This window comes from Aspergillus fischeri, genomic scaffold (genome assembly GCF_000149645.3).
Source record: "Aspergillus fischeri NRRL 181 1099437636245 genomic scaffold, whole genome shotgun sequence".
Classification (NCBI taxonomy): domain Eukaryota; kingdom Fungi; phylum Ascomycota; class Eurotiomycetes; order Eurotiales; family Aspergillaceae; genus Aspergillus; species Aspergillus fischeri.
Window position 1 is genome coordinate 876,407 of NW_001509773.1, and position 18,680 is coordinate 895,086.

Genomic DNA, 18,680 nt, shown 5'->3' on the forward strand with positions numbered 1-18,680 from the left:
ATCATCTCCATCATCTCCCCTCACCATCATCAACAGACTACACCAGCACCAGCAGAGCACACTCCGCACACTCAGGCCACGCGGTCTGCTCCCTTGCACCAGAGGCAAAAAGCAAAAGTGAAAATTAGAAAAAGACGAAACAATGCTAACCTCCGGCCTAACCAACGCCCCAATCACTAAACTCCTCCTCATCTACACAATCGCCTCTTCCATCGCCCTCTCCATCCTCGACATCAAATACCTCGCCAGCATCCGCATCTCCCCACACCTCTGGCCCTACGCGCAATTCTGGCGCCTCGCAACATGGCAACTCGCCGGCTTCGCCAATTCAACCGAGGCCCTCTTCGCCGCTATGCTCGCCTACCATCTCCGCGTTGTTGAGCGCGCATGGGGGAAGCGCAAGTTCGCAGTACGTCCCCCTTTCCACTTCCCCTTCGCTCGCAATACTGACGAGAAAGAAAGACATTCATCCTCTCCACGCTACCGTATACCTCTCTCCTCTCGCCGCTCCTCCTCGTCCTCCTCCGTCCACTGACACTTTACAAAATGAACTATCTCCCTTGCGGACCGACCGCCACGCTGTTTGCATTGCTGGCGCAGTACCATGCGGGGATCCCGCATACGTTTCGGTATAGGATAAGCACCAGCACCAGCACGTCTACAACTTCGGCGAATAGAAATACAGATGAGAGCGGAAGAGGAGAAGGGGGTCAAGGGAAATACCTCACGCTCCTCCTCTCCGACAAGTCAACTACGTACTTGGTTGCGGCGCAGCTGGCTCTGTCGCAGTTTCCTGGGATGATGCTTCCAGCGACGGTGGGGTGGGTTGTTGGGGTTGCGTGGCGGGCGGAGGTGTTGCCGTTGCCTGCGGCTCGGTGGAGGGTTCCGGCTTGGGCGGTTGGGGAGAAGGAGGTGGGGAGACGGGGAACCCAGGGGGGAGAAGGCGGGGAGCGATATGAGGATTTGAGGAGGAGGTTGGAGGGTGAGGCTCTTGCTGCGGCGGCGGCGAGTGGGAATGCCGGGTTGGGGAGTGAGGCGTCTGGGCAGAGACAGCGTAGGAGAGAAGGAGGGATTATGGATAGGTTGAGGGCGTTGTAACTCCTACAGTGCCGTGGTTGATCAATACTACGAGGGCAATGACCTACAAATGATATGCCACAGAAAATCGAGTCTATTATGCTATGTCCATAACTTGCCTACTCCTACGCCAAATCAAGAGACCATCCCAATCAGCAAAACTGTGCCTGAGCATACGAACCCCATGCTGCGACTGGTCACCGCCCGTTCCGATTTCTTCGCATATTCTCCTTGCATTCATTGCAGTACCACTTGACTGTACCCTATCAGCATGGTCCAACTCATTAGGCCAATGAACTTACCATTCTTCCCTGGCGGTTTGGTCAACCCAACACAAGACAGATGGAACCATTCCCGCGGGCATGCATCGTTGTCACAAGCGACCATATCACCGAAGCTGATCTCGTTACAGTAACAATACCGCGGCTCGCCATCTTCGTCCTCGTCGTCCCCTTCATGCAGAGAGTCCTCCTGCTCAGACACTGCTCGCTGCTGGGCTACCGCTATACTGCCACTCTTCTTATGTGATCGTTTCGCAGGCGCGGGGTCTGTGTTGCGGGTAGGTCGAGTGCGCTGCGAGTTGGGTTCTGACAAGGTGGAGAGCACAGGCGTGGACGTCTTCGACGACCGGCCCTTCGGGGCTGCGTTCGAAGCTTGAGGTACTGGTGTTTCGCGAGGTTCGACCGACTCCGCAGGGCGGATTTCTGTATCTTCGCGTTTCATGCTGACGGGACCGACAGCCTTGGCTGCAGCTGTGGCGGAGTTCTCTTCCTCGGCTTGGCGTTGCAATTCTGAGTTAAGTGCAGCTGCAACCATGTCCGCTTTCGGAGTTTCTTTAGGTAGAGTCTTGGTATCGACGACTTTGCCTGAACCAAAAGTAAGGTTAGCAAAAGAAAGACAAAGGAAAGAGGTGACATACTGTTGCTTGCCAGGCGATTGGACGCCGAGGAGGACGGCCGCTGGCGACCATTGGTCGACTGTCCAGAGCTCTGCTGGGCACGAGACGACTGGGGCCGAGCGATTGCTCCAGGTCCGGGACTGGCTGCGCTACGCACGGCACTCGACGCCCCGGCCAGAGGAGCAGGTGCCAGCACTGGCGAATTCGCCGCGGAGGTTCCCGTATTATTTCTGCCAGTTGGTTAGCAAAGGCACAAGTTAGAATTGCATATCCCAAAAAAGCTCACCTCTTGCGAGCGGCTGCATTCGTGTTAGGAGCACGAGATCTCTTCTTGGTGGCATCTGAAGCTGTCGCGTCCTTTGATGCACCACGTCCCGAAGCATTCCCAGCGCCGCTGGCGGACCTTTCCATCGCTGCACCCGCATCGGCCGCTGGAGGTCTTTCGACCTTGCGGCGTTTCGTCGCACCCGATGCCCCCGAGGCACCCGAAGTTTGTGCACCATGCCCAACTGCAGACAGATCCCCAGTAGCCGCACCTGCACCACTGCGAGGTTTGCTAACCTGCCCCTTCCGCGAACCAGATGCACGAGCATCGTCAAAGTCCGAATCGGCATGCGTGCGCCGCTGTTTGCGAGCGGCATCCCGTCTCGCATCACTACGGGATCCAGCTTCGTTTTCCAGCGCATGGTTCAGGTCTTGTTTGTTGGATGCGACTTCCCGGCGCGGGCGCTCATTTGTAGTAGTTTTCGCGGCGTTCCTGTTCGAGTAGGCCCAGTGTGTAAGACTGCCCAGTCGCGCCTCCTCACTGATCTCCCCTGCAATGAAAGGAAATACGCCATCGATGCGCAGAAGCTGCCGGTCTAGTTCGTCATTGGCGTTGGAAATGACATGGTTCTTTTCGTCCGCGGTCATCATCAGATCCACTAGGGTGCGCCGCACGCGATCGAAGAGAAGACGACGGTTTTTGCTTTCTTGCGATTCAGGGGGTTGCGAGGGATTCTATTGTAAAGCACACAGGTTTAGCCAAGCATATTGATTGTTGTAGATATCCACCACCTACCGCTGGCACAATATCATCCCGAACCACCCCGTCAACAATAGGCGCTGGATTCGACGGACAAGGAACAGGTTGCGACTCCGAGGAGACCTTCAACAACTGGAGAAGGTTATCCTCAAGCGCCCAAGCCTTTGCATCCACTTCCTTCAGCAACGAATTGTGACGGCGAAATTCTCGCGGCAGAGCGGTTATAGCGTCGGTGAAATGAGTGAGGGCGGGATAGAATCCGTGAGGGGCGGGAGGTGTAGGAGGCGCTTCAACCATTGAACCGTGACCGTAGGCAAATGCTGACCTTCCCAGCGTCTTGGACGTTCTGGATGGATTGGTACGTGTCTGGCGCGCTGACTGGCGAGCATTTTGACCCTGAGCGTTGACCGTCGACGAAGAAACGACGGATGCCATGGTTGAAGAGAAAGTTCAAACGCAACAGGTCAGAAACCGCTCAATCAGGTGAGGAAAAATGGTACAAACAAAAGTTTGGGATACTTCTTGAACCCAACAACATGGGCAAAGGTGTTGATGGGATAGTCTGTCAGATAATGGGGCGAGAGGAGACGGAAGTTCTGCAGTGCGGAGAAGCAAGACTTTCCCCTTTGGGCCCGCATCAGGTGATTGATGCCTTGCATTTCAGGTAACGTAATCCACAACCGAGCGAGACACTCAACCCCTGAAATCTTACAACCACCACCGAATCATCATCAAATCCAGCCTTTTGTCCAATATGGCATCAAATCCAGCAGATTCAAGCATCAGATTAGAAGATCGCATATCTCTTGCAGTCAAAGCATATAAAAATGGTCATTTTAAAAGTGTACGAGCGGCAGCAGCAGCATATGATGTCCCACATTCCACTCTAGCCCATCGCATCAATGGTCGAAAGGCGCGAAGCAATATACCAGTGAACTATCAGAAGCTTACCAATCTTGAAGAGGCCTCATTAAAGAAGTGGATTCTAGATATGGATGATCGCGGCCTACCCCCAACTCAAGATATTGTACACAAGATGGCAGATTTACTACTATCTCAGCAGAAATCAGGTCCATCTACTGGCATTAGAAAGAACTGGGTCAGCAACTTCATTAAACAGCATGATGATCTTACATCAAAATATACCCGCAAGTATTATTATCAGCGTGCAAAATGTGAGGATCCTAAGATTATCAACCGGTGGTTTGATCTTGTTCAGAACACCATATTAAAATATGGTATTCTTGAACAGGATATCTACAACTTTGATGAGACTGGCTTTCAAATGGGTGTAGCTCATACAGCAAAGGTCATTACTGCATCCCACCATCAAACAAGCCGCGTACAAGCTGTACAGCCAGGGAATCGCGAATGGGTTACTGTCATTGAATGTATCAATGCTTCTGGGTGGCCTCTGCCCCCCATGATCATCTTCTCTGGCAAGGTCCATCAGTCTCAATGGTATCAAGATATAGACCCTGACTGGCTGATTGGTGTGAGCGATAATGGATGGACTAATAATGGGCTTGGCTTATCATGGTTGGAAAAAGTCTTTGAGAAGCATACTATGACGCGTGCATAAGGAAAATATTGGCTTCTGATACTTGATGGTCATACTAGCCATGAATCTGCAGAGTTTGACCTATTCTGCAAGAATCATCAAATCATTCCTTTATATATGCCTTCCCATTCGTCTGATAAACTGCAGCCACTTAATATTGGCTGCTTTGCACCCCTAAAGGAGGCATATGGTGCAGAGGTGATGCGCAGTATTCAAAATAGCATTCATCATATCAACAAAGAGAACTTTCTGGATCTCTACAAGCGAGCACGAAAAGCATTATCACCTTCCAATATCAGCAGTGGATTCAGGGCTTCTGGACTAGTTCCATTGAATTATCAACAGGTGTTGGATAGGCTTACCATTAAGCATATCACACCACCCTCTACTGCTCATGGGCCTTTAGACAGAGACAGGGAATGGACAGCAAAGACTCCTTATACTACTGCTAAGGTACAAAAGCAGATACAGCTTATCAAATAATTTATTAGTTAGTTGTAACTCTGAAAGCCTGCTAAATGAAGTAGTTCATCAGCTGGCAAAAGCAGCCGAATCCACCATGCATGAAGTCATTCTATTATAACACCAGATGACTGAGCTTCGCGCAGCAAATGAAAAGCAAAAATGGAAGCATACAGCCCCAAGATCTTTTATTACTACTGGGGGTGTTCTGACAGGATCCAAAGGTCAGCAACTTGCTCAAGAAGCCATGCAGGCAATGGACTTGGTGGAATCAGTTCCCAGAAAGCATGCGCCACCACGATGCAGTAATTGCCATTAAATTGGTCATATTAGAACCAGCTGCCCTAGTAGATCCAGATAATTCGAAAATTTACATTGATTTGATTGTGTGGTAGTAAGATATCTCATGGTATTTCAGCATCGGCCAAAATTCGGTTTTGCTGTCTCGCTCGGTTGTGGATTACGTTATTCTAACGAGCTTACTAATCTTAGCCCAATTGGCTGCCATGACGTCATCAGTGCTGAATATCAATTCAGTCTCATAAGAATCTCTAGGACAGGATATGTTCACGAAAAATGGAATATTGCAGATCTAGTAAATCAGGCCTTCTTAGTTTACAAACCCATGCTCCGGCATGTTATAGGAATAGACAAGTCAATCCCAACCCCTCACAGGGTGCCAGGGAACATTCAAAAAGAGATATCAAAAAACAGGACAGCATGACTGTAGGAAGGAAGCCGCAGTAGATGCTGACAACAGAATGAATTCATACAAAGGAGACAGAAATGGATAGACGCTAGCTCCTACAAATCAAAGCACCTGAGATGATAATCCAACAGTGGCTACAACGTCCCGCTTACTCGCCCTTCAGACGATGCTGGTGGACAGTGAATGCTTCCTGAAGGAAGTCCTGTTCCTCCTTGGCGTGGACGGACTTGAGACCAGTCGCGACGGAGGCACTTGGGGCCCGACCAGCGTAGAGGACGTGGCGACGGTTGTGGTGCTCAGTCTCGTTCAGCAGGGTCTCAATACGGGGCTGAGTGTAACTCCAAGCACCGGCGTTCAGAGGCTCTTCCTGAGCCCAGACAATGTCCTTGGCGTTAGGGTAGCTGTCCAGGTTCTCCTTCAGCTGAGCCCAAGGGAAGGGGTGCAGCTGCTCAACACGGGTGATGGCAGTGTTGCGGATACCATTGGCCTCGCGGTGCTTGACCAAGGTAGCATAGACCTGGCCAGTGCACAGAATGACGCGCTCGATCTTCTCGGGCTCGTCAATGGCGGTACCGTGGGCCGGGTCAGGGATGATCCACCGGAAGTGCGAGTCACCGGTGAATTCCTCGATATCGGAGCGAGCAACAGGGTGGCGGAGGAGGGACTTGGAGAAGAAGATCATGAGGGCTATGGCAAGTGAGTTTATGAAGAGTCATTCATGGAAGCAGAGAACCAAAACTTACGCTTGCGGAACTGGCGGTGGATTTGGCGACGCAAGATGTGGAAAAGGTTGGCAGGAGAGGTCATGTAGGCAATCTGCATATTGCAGTCCTGGTGCTGACGGTCCAACTTGTCCTGAGTGGGGAACTGGCGAGGTTCCTCGTTGCAAAGCTGCAACCAACGCTCCATTCTACCCGAAGAGTGCTCAGGGCCCTGGCCATCATAACCGTGAGGCAGAGAGACAACGAGACCGGAGCGCTGCAGCCACTTGGACTCTCCAGAAGCGATAAACTGGTCGATAATGCACTGAGCGTTATTGGCGAAGTCACCGAACTGGGCCTCCCACATGACCAGGGCATTAGGGGAGGTCAGAGAGTAACCGTATTCGAAACCGAGGCTTAAAAACAAGTTAGCTTGAGCGAGCCAAGGTAAATCGGTCGTTGGAAGTCAACTTACGCTCCGAATTCGCTGAGGGAAGAGTTGGAGATGACGAAGCTGCCCTGATCCTCACCAATGTGCTTCAAGGGGGTATAGGTAGCCTCGTTCTCCTGGTCGTGCAGAACGGCGTGACGCTGGGAGAAGGTACCACGCTCAACGTCCTGACCGGAAACACGGACATGGTAGCCCTCTTTGACCAGAGAACCAAAGGCAAGGGCCTCCGCGGTGGCCCAGTCAATGTTCTTACCCTCATCAACGGCCTTCTTGCGGTTGGCCAAAATACGCTTGAGGTTGCGGTGGACGGTGAAGCCCTCGGGGGCGCCGCTGATCTTGTCGGCAATGTGGCTCAACAAAGAAGCATCAACAGCGGTAGGCAGATGAGGTAGAACCTCGGTGGCCAGCTCCTTAGGGGTCTTGAAGCCGTTCCAGGCAGAGGTCAGCCATTCCTTGCCGGTGGGCTGGTAATCCTTGCTGCGGTCGAAGCTGTCGTTGAGCATACCCCAAACCCACTTCTTGTGCTCGTCAATGTCCTCTTTGGTGAAGGTTCCCTCGGCAATCAGCTTCTCGACATACTTGTCAAGCTGGGCCTTCTGCTCGGCGATGCGCTTGTACATCAAGGGCTGAGTGAAAGAGGGCTGGTCGGTTTCGTTGTGACCCTGCTTACGGTAGCAGACGATGTCAATGACGACATCGCGCTTGAACTCGGCACGCCAGTCGGCAGCAATCTGACAAACGTAGTTCACGGCCTCGACATCATCAGCGTTCACGTGGAACACGGGGGCGTCGATGGACTTGGCAATATCCGAGCAGTAAGGGGTGGAACGCGAGTAACGGGGGTCGGTAGTGAAACCAATCTGGTTGTTCACGATGATGTGGATAGTACCACCGGTCGAGTAGGCGGGGAGAGAGTGGAAGCCCATGGTCTCGTAGACGACACCCTGGCCGGCGAAGGCAGCATCACCGTGCAGCAGAACACCCATGGCGCTGTTGAAGTCCTTCTCGTCATTGTTGTAGTGCTGAATAGAGCGGGTCTTGCCAAGAACAACGGGGTCCTCGGCTTCGAGATGGGAGGGGTTGGCGACCAGAGAGAGCTGCACACGCTTACCAGAGGGCGTGGGACGTTCGAAGTTCATACCCAAGTGGTACTTGACATCACCCGAACCTTCATCCGAGGGCTCGGCAGATCCGGAGAATTCACTGAAGATGGACTCGTTGGGCTTACGAACGACGTTGGACAGCACATTGAGACGACCACGGTGAGGCATACCAATGACAATGTCCTTGATGCCGTGCTCGACGCTGCGGTCAATCAACGCCTTCATACCGGGCACAAGGGTCTCGCAACCCTCCAGACCGAAACGCTTGTCATTGGGGAACTTGGTGGCCAGGAAGGCCTCGAAGCTGTGGCTCCAGATGAGACGGTCAAGGATACGGCGCTTGTCGTCAACCGAGTACTTGTAGGGCTCGGGAATTTCGAAGCGATCACGGATCCAGTCGCAGGGCTTGCGGTCAGGAATGTGAATGTACTCCACACCGTAGGAGCCACAGTAGATCCTCTCGCAGGTGGCGATGATCTCGCGCAGAGTCATCTTCTTGCGGCTCTCAGTGGCGAAGCGAGGCAAAATACCGGGGCCGAGGGTGAACTCCTGGTCGAGATCGCGCTCAGTAAACCCATAGTGGTCAAGTTCAAGCTCCTTGGGCTTGTTGTAGCCGAATGCCTCAGCTTCGCCGCGGATGCCAAGGGGATCGATCTTGGCCTTGTGGTGACCACGAGCCTGGTATGCGCGAACCAAAAGCTGGACCTTAAGATGATTTGTTAGGTCAGTGCCAGCGGCGAGGCCCAATCCCTCGCCAGGCATGGTCTGCGGAACGCCACCGGTGGGAGTAGGCACAAGAGTCGGAGGAGGCTGGAAAGCTTGGGCGATGGGCATGTTGCCTTCTTCCATGTTCTTAAAATATGTCTGCCACGAGATGTGCACGCTGGAAGGGTCCTTCTTCCAAGCCAGGTACATCTCGTCAATGTAGTTGGCTGTGTTTCCGGAAAGGAAGTTGTCATTGGGATCCTAGATTCGCGCGTTCAAGTCAGCCATGTCTTCAGTGATAGCTAGATTAGGGGACTAAGGCGCGCTAGGCTTACCACTCCCGCATCAGTAGCAGCAGCATAGTGTCTCCTGCCGTTGGACAAACGGTCAACAATGGCGAGAGGTCTCCTCGTGGTCAAGCCAAGTTTCGAGCTATGGCTGGCAGTAGTTCTGGCAGAGGAAGTAAGGGAGATGGACCGCCTGCAGGCCGAGCAGGCGGGACCACGCAGCAGACCGCTGCTGGTGGCCTTGACGGCTGTGGTACGAAGCATTGCGGGAATTTTCCGTCGCCGATGAAAACAGATGCGATGAAGCTGATGCGACAAGTAGGCTCGAGCTCTTTCTAGTATTGCTCAACACTAAGTAAGAACGAATCAGATATAGTATAGAGACCTGTTTCGTAAATTGTCGATATAAGTGGCAACGCTCCCAGGAGCTGAGATAGCTTGAACGGATGAAAGGAAGACACACGGTAGTCACTAAAAAATCAGAAAACAGGTGTCGACTAAGATTGCCGTAGCACCTGCACAGAAACAGAACTCATCAGAGAGCAAGCACTCTCTTTAGACAATCAGAGCTTTTCTTTTTTTTTCCTCGCGAAAAAAAGAAGAGAGGAGAGAAATCCGGAGTAGAGAGGACAAGTAACTCTAGTGACGAAGGACTGGGAGAAGAGGTTTGCCGAATGCCTACGGTTATGACGGCCAGCGCGGATGTGGCTAATACAGTTCCTGCTGTCCTCCTGACAACAGCCACAGCTTACTCAGCACTCGCCCGGGCCGACGACCAGCTGGAGAGCGGCAAGTACAGCCGGTCGCGAATCACAATAGAACACTTCGCACCGCCACAGGCCGGGTATGAACATTTCCCGCTCCGGGTTTTTGCGGATGGACTTGCAGACCAATCATCGCCTTGGATTAATTTACTCATAGTAATCCTCAGGACAGGACGCAAAATCCATACTATGACTTCATCTGTATGCACAAGCTGTCATCGAGAAGATTCGATCACTCATGGGATGTACTTTTCACTTTTGAGGCACATCAGAAACTAACTACATGAGAGTAGACTATGACGGTCCACCGAATTATGGCACTACCTTACGCAGTAGATGGTCAATTACCTCATCGAAAAGGAAGAAACTAAGTGAATATAGGTGTCAGGACTAGGTAAGACCTGGAAAGAGGAAACGCATAACGCAAGTATAGATACTCAGTCATCATGAATTAATCTAAACCAAGAAAGATGTAAAATAGTGGGTATAAATCATGTATATGTACTCGCCACACTTCTCCTCCGTGTCGTGCTACCTTTAGCTCGGCAGGCTCGTTGAGGTGGACGGACTGCATCATCTGGGAATAGCTTCTTCAGGATTCATTTGCGAGTCCGCTTCTCCAGATACCGACTGGTGGGTGGCATCTCCGTTTGTTGGTATCATGATCGGCGATTCAGCCGCGCTTGGTCCTCCAAAGAGGTAATCCGGAGGAACCGTATATACAGTCGGGCTCACATCAGAAAAGGCCGTGAAGCTCGCGCGATTCGATGATGAGTGATGATGAGGTGGTGGGCTTCCGCTGCTGCTACGAAGACTTCCATTACTGCCACCCCAGGCACCTCGTCGCAGTTTCAACAACGCGCTCAGGGACATCTCGTCGTCCATGGTACCCATATCAACAAGTTGCGCCAGCCCTGGACCAGAGATGGCGGGATTGGAGTGAGCCGCCCCGTGCGCTGTCAATGAAATGACCGAGTTCCGCGTGCTCCATTCACTTCGTTCAGTAATAGGAGTCAAACTGGGTTCTTTGAATTTGCCTCGGCTGCTGTGGTTACGCGAAATGCCTTCGACGCCACGCGGACCAAAATATCCCCCATTTGTAAGTTCTGAGCTGTAGGCCCCATGAGCCTGGGCGTAAAATCCGAACTCTTGCCCATAGAAACCTTCATCGTCGTTTTCCAGTGCCTCCGCATTGGCAGCAGCGATGATAGGATCATCGTAAAAGGCATCATCGTCGTCGTAGTTGAAATCGTCAAAAACTTCTTCAAAGCCCATTGCATCCATAACCTGGCTCAGATGGCTGTCGTCTGAGACGAGCCCCGAGTAAGAGTCCATAGTCTGGTTCGTTCTGGCAGTGCTGTCCTGGTCTAGGGACCTCTCGCTCGCGCTTGTGGTGCGCTTGAATCTGTCCATGTTGGCTGTCTCATTGGCGGCCTTCTCCAGCGCGTTGTGCAAGACCTCCAGGTTATGTTCGGATAAGACCCCACCATGAGATTTTGTTGTCGTCAGGTTATGGGTCATTTCAGCGTCAAGTCCACCATATCTGGCAACTGCTCGGTCTCGGAAATCACTAGCAACGCTGGGTGCGTGCTTAAGACCATCCTTCTGATCCAGTTCGGGACTTGGGCTGTGGGGTTCAGGTGCTTCACCTGATCTAGACTTGTCTTCCGTCTGGTCCGTCGTGCCTGGTTCAACCGGCGCGGCGGGTACAACTGCCGTCTTGCGAGCATACAAATGACTGGATTCGTCATCGAAAATCGATTCGTCAAACGTCTCGCCGCCTGCATCAGCAGCCAGGTCGCCAAATTCCCCGTCGTCGAAGTACAGGTCGTCGTCTTCTTCGGTTAGCTGCGATGTAGAAGAACGAGTTCCCGCCTGCATTGCGTATCCTACCGCTGCCGTTTCTGAAAGGGTTGTCGTCGGGGGAAACGAAGCGACTTTGTCTTCGGTGGCAGAGAGCTCGGATACCTGAGGAGCGCCGCCTTGATCCGATTGCAGATTTATGTCGACTGCTGGACCAAGACCCGGGGCGCTGATGGGGCTCGCGACGACCGGTGAGAGGCCAGGCGCATACCATGAGGTAGTCAATGCGGCCCCCGGGCCGGAGAATCCACTGAACTCATCTTCTTCGGCGTCGGTGTTGACCCCAGGGATCCTTTCTTCCAAGCCGTCAAAGTCATCCAAAAGGTCGTTGTCATAATCGTCTTCGACGTCACTGTATTCTCTATCTTCGAGCTGAGCTTTGGCCCTGCGTGCCGCTTCTTTCTCCTTGTGCTTCTCTTCCAGTAGCTTCTCCTGTGCTGATGATTCAACTCCGTTCATGTCAAAGCTGAATCGGGACGCGTTGCTTTTGAAATGTTTCGGTAGGCCAGATGGCTGATGGGGTATTATTTCAATTGTATCTGAATCTTGTTGAGCCGCTGGCTGTTCTTTGCTCTGCGGTCCTGCTTGCGGCTTGGACTGATGAGGGATTGATTCCTCAGGATGTTCCTCATGATCGGGTAGTCGTGACGGGAGTCGCCTTGCAAATACAGGGACCGATTGATCATTGCTACGAAGAGACGGGTTTGTGAGAAGCGATGACTGTAAATAGGCTTTGTTGTCAACCTGCAGCACATTCTGATCGTCCTCGAAGTGCTCCTTGAAAACTGGGGAGTATTCACTGTGTTTCTTCCTGTGCTCGCTTGATTGAACCACTGCATCCCTGCCATGCGGATGAGACACATTCTCAGTCTGCGGCGTATTGTATGGATTATACTGATTTGCAGCATCTTGTAAGAGCACTGGGGCTGTGGACAGATTCCGGCGCGGACGAGGGGCAGAGAAGTCGTGTATGATGTTTCCGCGTATCCTAGGATCATAATCATCGGGTATGGCGGGGACCACGTTTCGAGCTCCGATGCTGATGTCCTCCGCTCGGAGGCCGGCAAATTGTGAAGAGCGGCGCCGGGCCAGCAGAGACATCGGGTTGAGGAGGTGAAGCATTGCCTTCCCAGACTTATGCGGTGTATGTTCTGCGGACACGTCCCGATCGGTTTGACGACGGTAACTCGAGCCTTCCGGCCTGTATTCCTTGTGCATTGTATTCGATTTGTCAGCGGTACATGTCAACACGGGTGTCGAAGATCGCTTAATATTGGTGTCGAAGGATTGATTCTGAGAGTTCAGCAGTCCTTTACCGAAGGACAGCCGAAAAGGCGAGTTCGGCTTCGAGGAATCACTGTCGCCATACTCGGGACGGGAAGCCGTAATGGACACTTGCGACGAGTTCGGCTGAGCAGTCAGATCCAAGTTCTTCTCGCGGCCTTCCGGACTGGATTGAGGCCGCACTTGCTTGTCCGAAGTAGAGAACGGTACTGCCAGGTTGGTCGCAGCAGATGACGGCGCATCTGTCGAGACTGTAGAACCCACACCATGTCCCTTATCAGTATCGCCATCTGCAGGCGAGTATTCGCTCGAAGTAAGGGGAGTCAGCGCATCGGGGCATGGAGATGATTCCTCAACCGTAGTCGCAAGGATCGGGGTGTGCTGAATAACCGGGAGCTGAGGAGGGTTGCCGTTGCTTTTGCCTCTTGAAGAGACCTGTCCGGACGATGAGACGGGGGGTGCACTCGACCGACGATGTTCACGTCGCCAGTAGGAGAAGACTGTGGATGGTGGCATGATTGTCGGCGCCCCAGCACCTACAGTGCTTTCCTTATGAGTGGTCGCTCCGTTCAGGACTCATAGAAATCATCCATTCTGCCTTCGAATTTGTCGTTCGCGTCCTGTTGAGCTTGCAATGGTGATAAAATCAATATAATGAGCTGTGGGGCTCTCTCAGCCGTGCACGGGTCCTGTTCTAACAATAGTTAAACAAGCAGAGGAGATAATTTGAGGGGGAATAAATTATTAGATTAGGAGGGGGGACTGGTAAATATCCGTTATTTAAATGATAGAATCATCCAAAGTCATGATAAAGATATCATTCATGAGAAGAACTATTGCCAATAATGAAAACTGACTAAGGGGTCAGCCATGAGAAGAACTAGGTGTTATTCCATTATTTATTGTTGCTGTTGACAGAAACGGTGAAAGAAGGAATGTCATCCGTTATCTTACTTAGCTTACCTATCATCCGAAAGCGGATAATCATCATCATCAACGGGTCAACCCAAACTTTCAGTACAGAAAATCTAATGATTGCACTATGTCGTTTGATTCAAGCGGGTGTCTTATTTTTGACTCTTAAAATCCATCAACCTCACGGTCCGGATTGAAATAGTTATGTCCTTTATGATCAATCATGCTTTGGACTGGTTATAACATCCGCAAAGTAAATGCAGACAGGGTATACCTACATACGGAGTACTGCAGAGCTGCACTTTCAAGCAAGGACGAAAGGTTGCATCAATACATTATCAGGAATCTTTTCAGAAGAGATTTGAGTTTACACAGGACAAAGCAAAATCGTTAATTCTACATGGATATCACCAATACAATGAGGGCTTATGCTTTCAATGCACCACAACCATGGAATACCGCTTAGAATCAGATGCAAGAGTGTAAAAGAATGAAAGAAACAACAGCATCAAAAGCAAGCCTGAGGTCGCTAGAGGAGAATTTATCGAATGCTTTGCCTCCAGCGATCAATGATCTCCCGTTGGCCATTATCAATCACTGGCTGTAGGACTTTGGAATGGTAGTTATGAGGCATAGCATAGCTCAGATGATTCATCCCCAAGATAGCATCGCTGTAGAATGTATTGGGGTGCACCATCCCAAAAGTCTGAGGATTTGCCGCCGCTAGTCCCTGGTTCTGCGCAAATCCTGCCGGAGCTGGATTCCCAAAATTTAATGGCAGTTGCTGTGTTGATAGACGGTTGTCGTATGAACGCTGATGGGTCGGTCCACGATGAGCAGCAGGCTCGTTCGTTGGCGGTTGCCCGACGCTGATCGGACGGGCATGAAGGATGTCCGCCATACTTCTCCGGTATCTTGGGGCTTGGGTCGCCTTCTTCTGAGCGGCGGCCTCCCTTCGAAGCCGCTCTCGTCGTTGAGCCAGAGTCTCGTCTTCGGGCGCGGCTTCGGTTTCCTTGTCCTTCGGTTCGTCCTCGTGTAGATGGCTCAGTTCGGCAAGAATTTCACTCGCAAACTCACTCTCTGCGACAGTGCTGGTGCGGTCCTTGGCTTTCAACCGCTTAAGTCGCTGCGCTAGGGTCTCTCCCTCGTCTCCACTGTCCGGCTGCGCGGGCTCCGGCATATTCTGAGTGCACATGGTGGTTGGGCGCTTATCAAGGCTGGCCGAGGGCAAGGGCTCTCCTCGGAGCCTCGCGCGACGTCTGCTCAGCGGCTCACTCTCCTCCAATTCCCTTTTCTCCATGAGACCCAATGGCCTGGACTCGTCGGGGACATTGGCTTTCTCAGGGAAGAGCACGGCCAGGGGAACGTCTTCATCCTCATCCTCCTCGTGCTTGTGAACGTCGGGATCTTCCCAAGCTAATGTAACCGGCTTCTGTCGTCTGTGCTCACTTTGCTTCTGGGCGACAGCCTCAAGCTGAAGAAGGGTGGAGTGCATTCCACTGGAGGCAGCGGCTGTCCGCCGCCGCTGTTTCAGTTCCTGCTTTCGCATTTCTAGCTCTGCTAGCAGAGTATTCGGGGGTCCTGTGTATTCGAAATCTGGTCCGTCCTCCTCCTCTGATTCTTCGTCGCCTGTTTCGGAACCATCGCTCTCTGACTGTTCATCGTAAGCATCATCATCCACATGTGGAGCGGCATTTTCATGTCTAACTGCAGCGTCTGCTTCAGTTTGCTTATGTAATGGATGGGACGCGATGGAGGCCGCTCTGAGGTCAGGATTGGAAGCGTGATACTCAGAGACGAGATTGGTTCTAGATGCACGTTTCTTCCTTTGTTCGGATAGATTCGGATGGGACGACTTGGGTTTGGCGCTCCGATATACATCTGACCCTACGTTTCCAGCGAAGGGATGTTCTGTAAAGGCAGTAACAGGGGCATGCGCGGAGGCATCCAGTATACTCTCAAGCGTTTCAACGGCCGAAGCCTGTTTCACTTCGATTTCCAGCGGTGCGGCCGGGGTGTCGAAGAAGACGCTCGCTCGAAGTTGCGGAGGCAAATCTTTATAATTTTTCTGGCCGTTCGCTTCCTCTTGAATTTGATCAGACAGCCATGGCGCGGATTTCCTGTTCTCCGGAGCAACTGTGCTGAGGAGCTGGGTGCGACGTTTCTCCCGTTCCCGTTCCGCATCACGTCTTTGCGATAGCCGAGGCGGTAAATTCAGCATCATCGGAACAGGCGCAGGGTAGTATACCATATTATTTCCCACCTGTGGTTCCTTGTACGACTCGGAGCTACTTGCGAGAGGCGGTCTGGTCAGCGACACATGGCGCATGGGGTCCGGACCTTTGTCAACAAAATGGACGCCGTCAAAATCAGTGAACAGAACCCTCGCTTGTTGAAAGGTGTCACCGGAAGCTGCAGACGAAGGCCTCTCAATCTCGTAGGCTGCCCCATGACCGTGTCGATCAGGAAAATCGGCGGGGGACTGGGGCGAGAAGGCCTCTTGAGGCGGAGAAACGTGCTCAGGGGCAGTCCCAAACGCAGGCAGGGTGAAAATACCCTCATTTCCGCTTTCCGACAGTTGCGCCAAACGAGATGCCGAATGAGTGGAGCCCTGAGGGCTGGAAATGTTGTTCCTCAAGGGGGAGCCTTCCGTGTTGTATTGGAGAACAGAGTTGGAGACGGAGCTGCACGAGCGCCTCTTCTGCTCGAGATTCATCTTTCGAATCTCACTCGCAATATCCGCCGAGCTCGAGCTCAAGCGTTCCGCACTCCTCTCCAACCTCTCCACATTAGTGACATACGCTCCTTGTAAGGACTGGAGATCTGGCGTCGGATGACTGAGAGGTACCGGCGTATCGGTGATGGGAGTCCGCAGGGGTGGTTCATCGGAGTCTGTTTGCACTTGTGGCTTGGAAGTAGTGTCAAGCGGAGGAATCACGCGACGAAGATCGTCGGACCGTCGATCTGCGCCAGGGTTCGTTTCCTCGTAGTCGTCTTCCTCGACCATGTCGTAGCTGGTCGATGTCATGGACCGTAACATGGAGCTCAAGTTGCCAAATCCGGTGTCCTCTGCGGTCTTTGCTGGTTGTAAATAACTCCCTCCTCCGATATGGTCTGTACCTAGGGGCAGTTGCTGAAAGGTGGGGCGCTGTTGCGACTGCGGCGATGGACTGCGGGAGGCATCAGAATCGGTCGCGTTGGAGGCCACTTCGACGTCGGCCTGGGAAACGGCGTTGTAAGCCATTCTCTTTGGTGGTGGGGAAGTAGTGGACGTCCCCAAGGGCCATCAAGAGCACAAGGCAGCCGGTAAGGTCTAGTGGAAGTGAGGGGGATTTATGGATAATTGCTTGAGAGTTTTTGGAAAGAGGTAAGCAACCCTCATGCAATAGTGCATGGGAGTGTATCAAATGTAATACTTCTCAAAGGAGGCGAGTGATGATACTAGAGGAGGGATGGAAAGATAGGGGCAAGCTGCGAGTGTAGGAAGGAGGGTGAAAAACACAAGAAAAAGAAACAATAATGGGGACCTTCTAAAGGAGCAGATAAACAAAGGAGAGAGAGAAAAAGATGAAGAGTAGAGTAGATCGATCGTTGGAGAGATAATAAATTGACTGACTGAACGTTCCATCCTTCGATAAATTAAATTAGATTTCCCAGCGACGTATGTATGGAATTGTAAGACCTTGACTCCGGCTATCAGGATACATTGCTATATTTGGATGAGAAGGAACTAGGTACGTGCCTTACTTAGGTCCACTGCTTAATGTTGTACCTATTTGGTCCCCATACCGCTTGCAGGATTATTACGCAGCCGTTACACTTACAACCCAAGTACGTGCCCAGGTACGGAGTATCGAAGGCAGCGGGTAGGGTTTAACTGATAGTACGTAAGGTGGTACCTGGGTAAGTATTTAGGTACTGCTTACCTTCGGTACTTACCGATCTCTGGATCGGGATGTGACTGACTCGAATATGCGCATAACAATGGAGCAGAAAAAAAATTCTTGCAGGGTATGATGTAGTCAGAGCCACATTTGTACTCAAGTCTTCTCAAAAACAGGAACTGGAGAAGCGTGATGGTTTTCAAACATCTCAGAACTTAGAGAGGGGTCCAGCACCTCCTAGTCTCGAGATAATAGATGCCTTCTAGCCAGTGAAAATCAACGGACAAAGACTAAATACCTAGGCTAGACCCGATTACTCGTAGCTAGCACTCATTTAGAACCCAGCGCCAAGCCATGCGATGATGATAGATATGACTTGGAGACACGAACAAACAAACAGGGTAGCTGTCCTATCTGAGCACAGAGAACGCTGAGATATGTGGATGATGGAGTTCAGACTGCATGGCTGCGCATTAATTTCGGGGACAAGACGGATGGCAACAGGTTTTGATTCTCGGCAGATCACTATCGGTCCGAAAACAGAAAGGAATGGTGGTACCGTATGTATTCCACCCTCCCCTCACCAATTGTCCGATTTTACACTGTCATGTTGGGCTTCACGAACCAGGTATGATTCGACCGATAAGCTCAGAAGGCAATCTCTAGTTCTCAATGCGCTGTTTTATTGAATCAGTACCATGATAGGCGTCTGAGTTGGACACTATTTGTAGTGTTATCTGCCTATAGCTACCTCTCTACCTACAGAAGGCGTAGCTGCTCCGTACCTCTCTAGATATCATCAGCTTAAGACCCACGACCTTGGGATGATTCGAAGTCGAACCCATGAATAATAAATAGACATTTCCCAGTATCTAAGACATGTTCGCAGTGTGACTGCCCGGTGGAGTCGCACTATTTTAGATAACAAACACCCTATGGTTGGCCCTGAAAATCCCCAGTTCTAGATCCTCCAGGTTCGTCCCGTCCTGAGA

At 51.7% G+C, this 18,680-nt stretch overlaps 5 protein-coding genes across 5 annotated transcripts, besides 1 other annotated feature; 1 reads left to right on the top strand and 4 right to left on the bottom strand.

Moving 5' to 3' along the window:
• Window positions 1-142: 142 nt before the first annotated feature.
• dscB lies at window positions 143-1,098 on the top strand (the record flags this gene model as incomplete). The annotated part of the gene is made up of 2 exons (XM_001266862.1): window positions 143-409; window positions 463-1,098. 2 exons carry the CDS (start codon window positions 143-145, stop codon window positions 1,096-1,098), a joined length of 903 nt encoding a protein of 300 aa, XP_001266863.1.
• Window positions 1,099-1,314: 216 nt separating this feature from the next.
• On the bottom strand, window positions 1,315-3,434 carry NFIA_104550 (putative PHD finger domain protein (Ing1); the record flags this gene model as incomplete). The annotated part of the gene is made up of 4 exons (XM_001266863.1): window positions 1,315-1,943; window positions 1,997-2,205; window positions 2,262-2,974; window positions 3,036-3,434. 4 exons carry the CDS (start codon window positions 3,432-3,434, stop codon window positions 1,315-1,317), a joined length of 1,950 nt encoding a protein of 649 aa, XP_001266864.1.
• Window positions 3,435-3,789: 355 nt separating this feature from the next.
• Window positions 3,790-5,040: a mobile genetic element.
• Window positions 5,041-5,879: 839 nt separating this feature from the next.
• kgd1 (alpha-ketoglutarate dehydrogenase KGD1) lies at window positions 5,880-9,242 on the bottom strand (the record flags this gene model as incomplete). The annotated part of the gene is made up of 4 exons (XM_001266864.1): window positions 5,880-6,418; window positions 6,475-6,848; window positions 6,908-8,952; window positions 9,027-9,242. The coding sequence occupies 4 exons, from the start codon at window positions 9,240-9,242 to the stop codon at window positions 5,880-5,882; spliced, it is 3,174 nt and encodes a 1,057-aa protein (XP_001266865.1).
• Window positions 9,243-10,315: 1,073 nt separating this feature from the next.
• NFIA_104570 (uncharacterized protein) lies at window positions 10,316-13,405 on the bottom strand (the record flags this gene model as incomplete). Its single annotated transcript, XM_001266865.1, has 1 exon — window positions 10,316-13,405. One exon carries the CDS (start codon window positions 13,403-13,405, stop codon window positions 10,316-10,318), a length of 3,090 nt encoding a protein of 1,029 aa, XP_001266866.1.
• A 940-nt stretch (window positions 13,406-14,345) lies between these two features.
• Window positions 14,346-17,048, bottom strand: NFIA_104580 (uncharacterized protein; the record flags this gene model as incomplete). The annotated part of the gene is made up of 1 exon (XM_001266866.1): window positions 14,346-17,048. One exon carries the CDS (start codon window positions 17,046-17,048, stop codon window positions 14,346-14,348), a length of 2,703 nt encoding a protein of 900 aa, XP_001266867.1.
• Window positions 17,049-18,680: the final 1,632 nt, after the last annotated feature.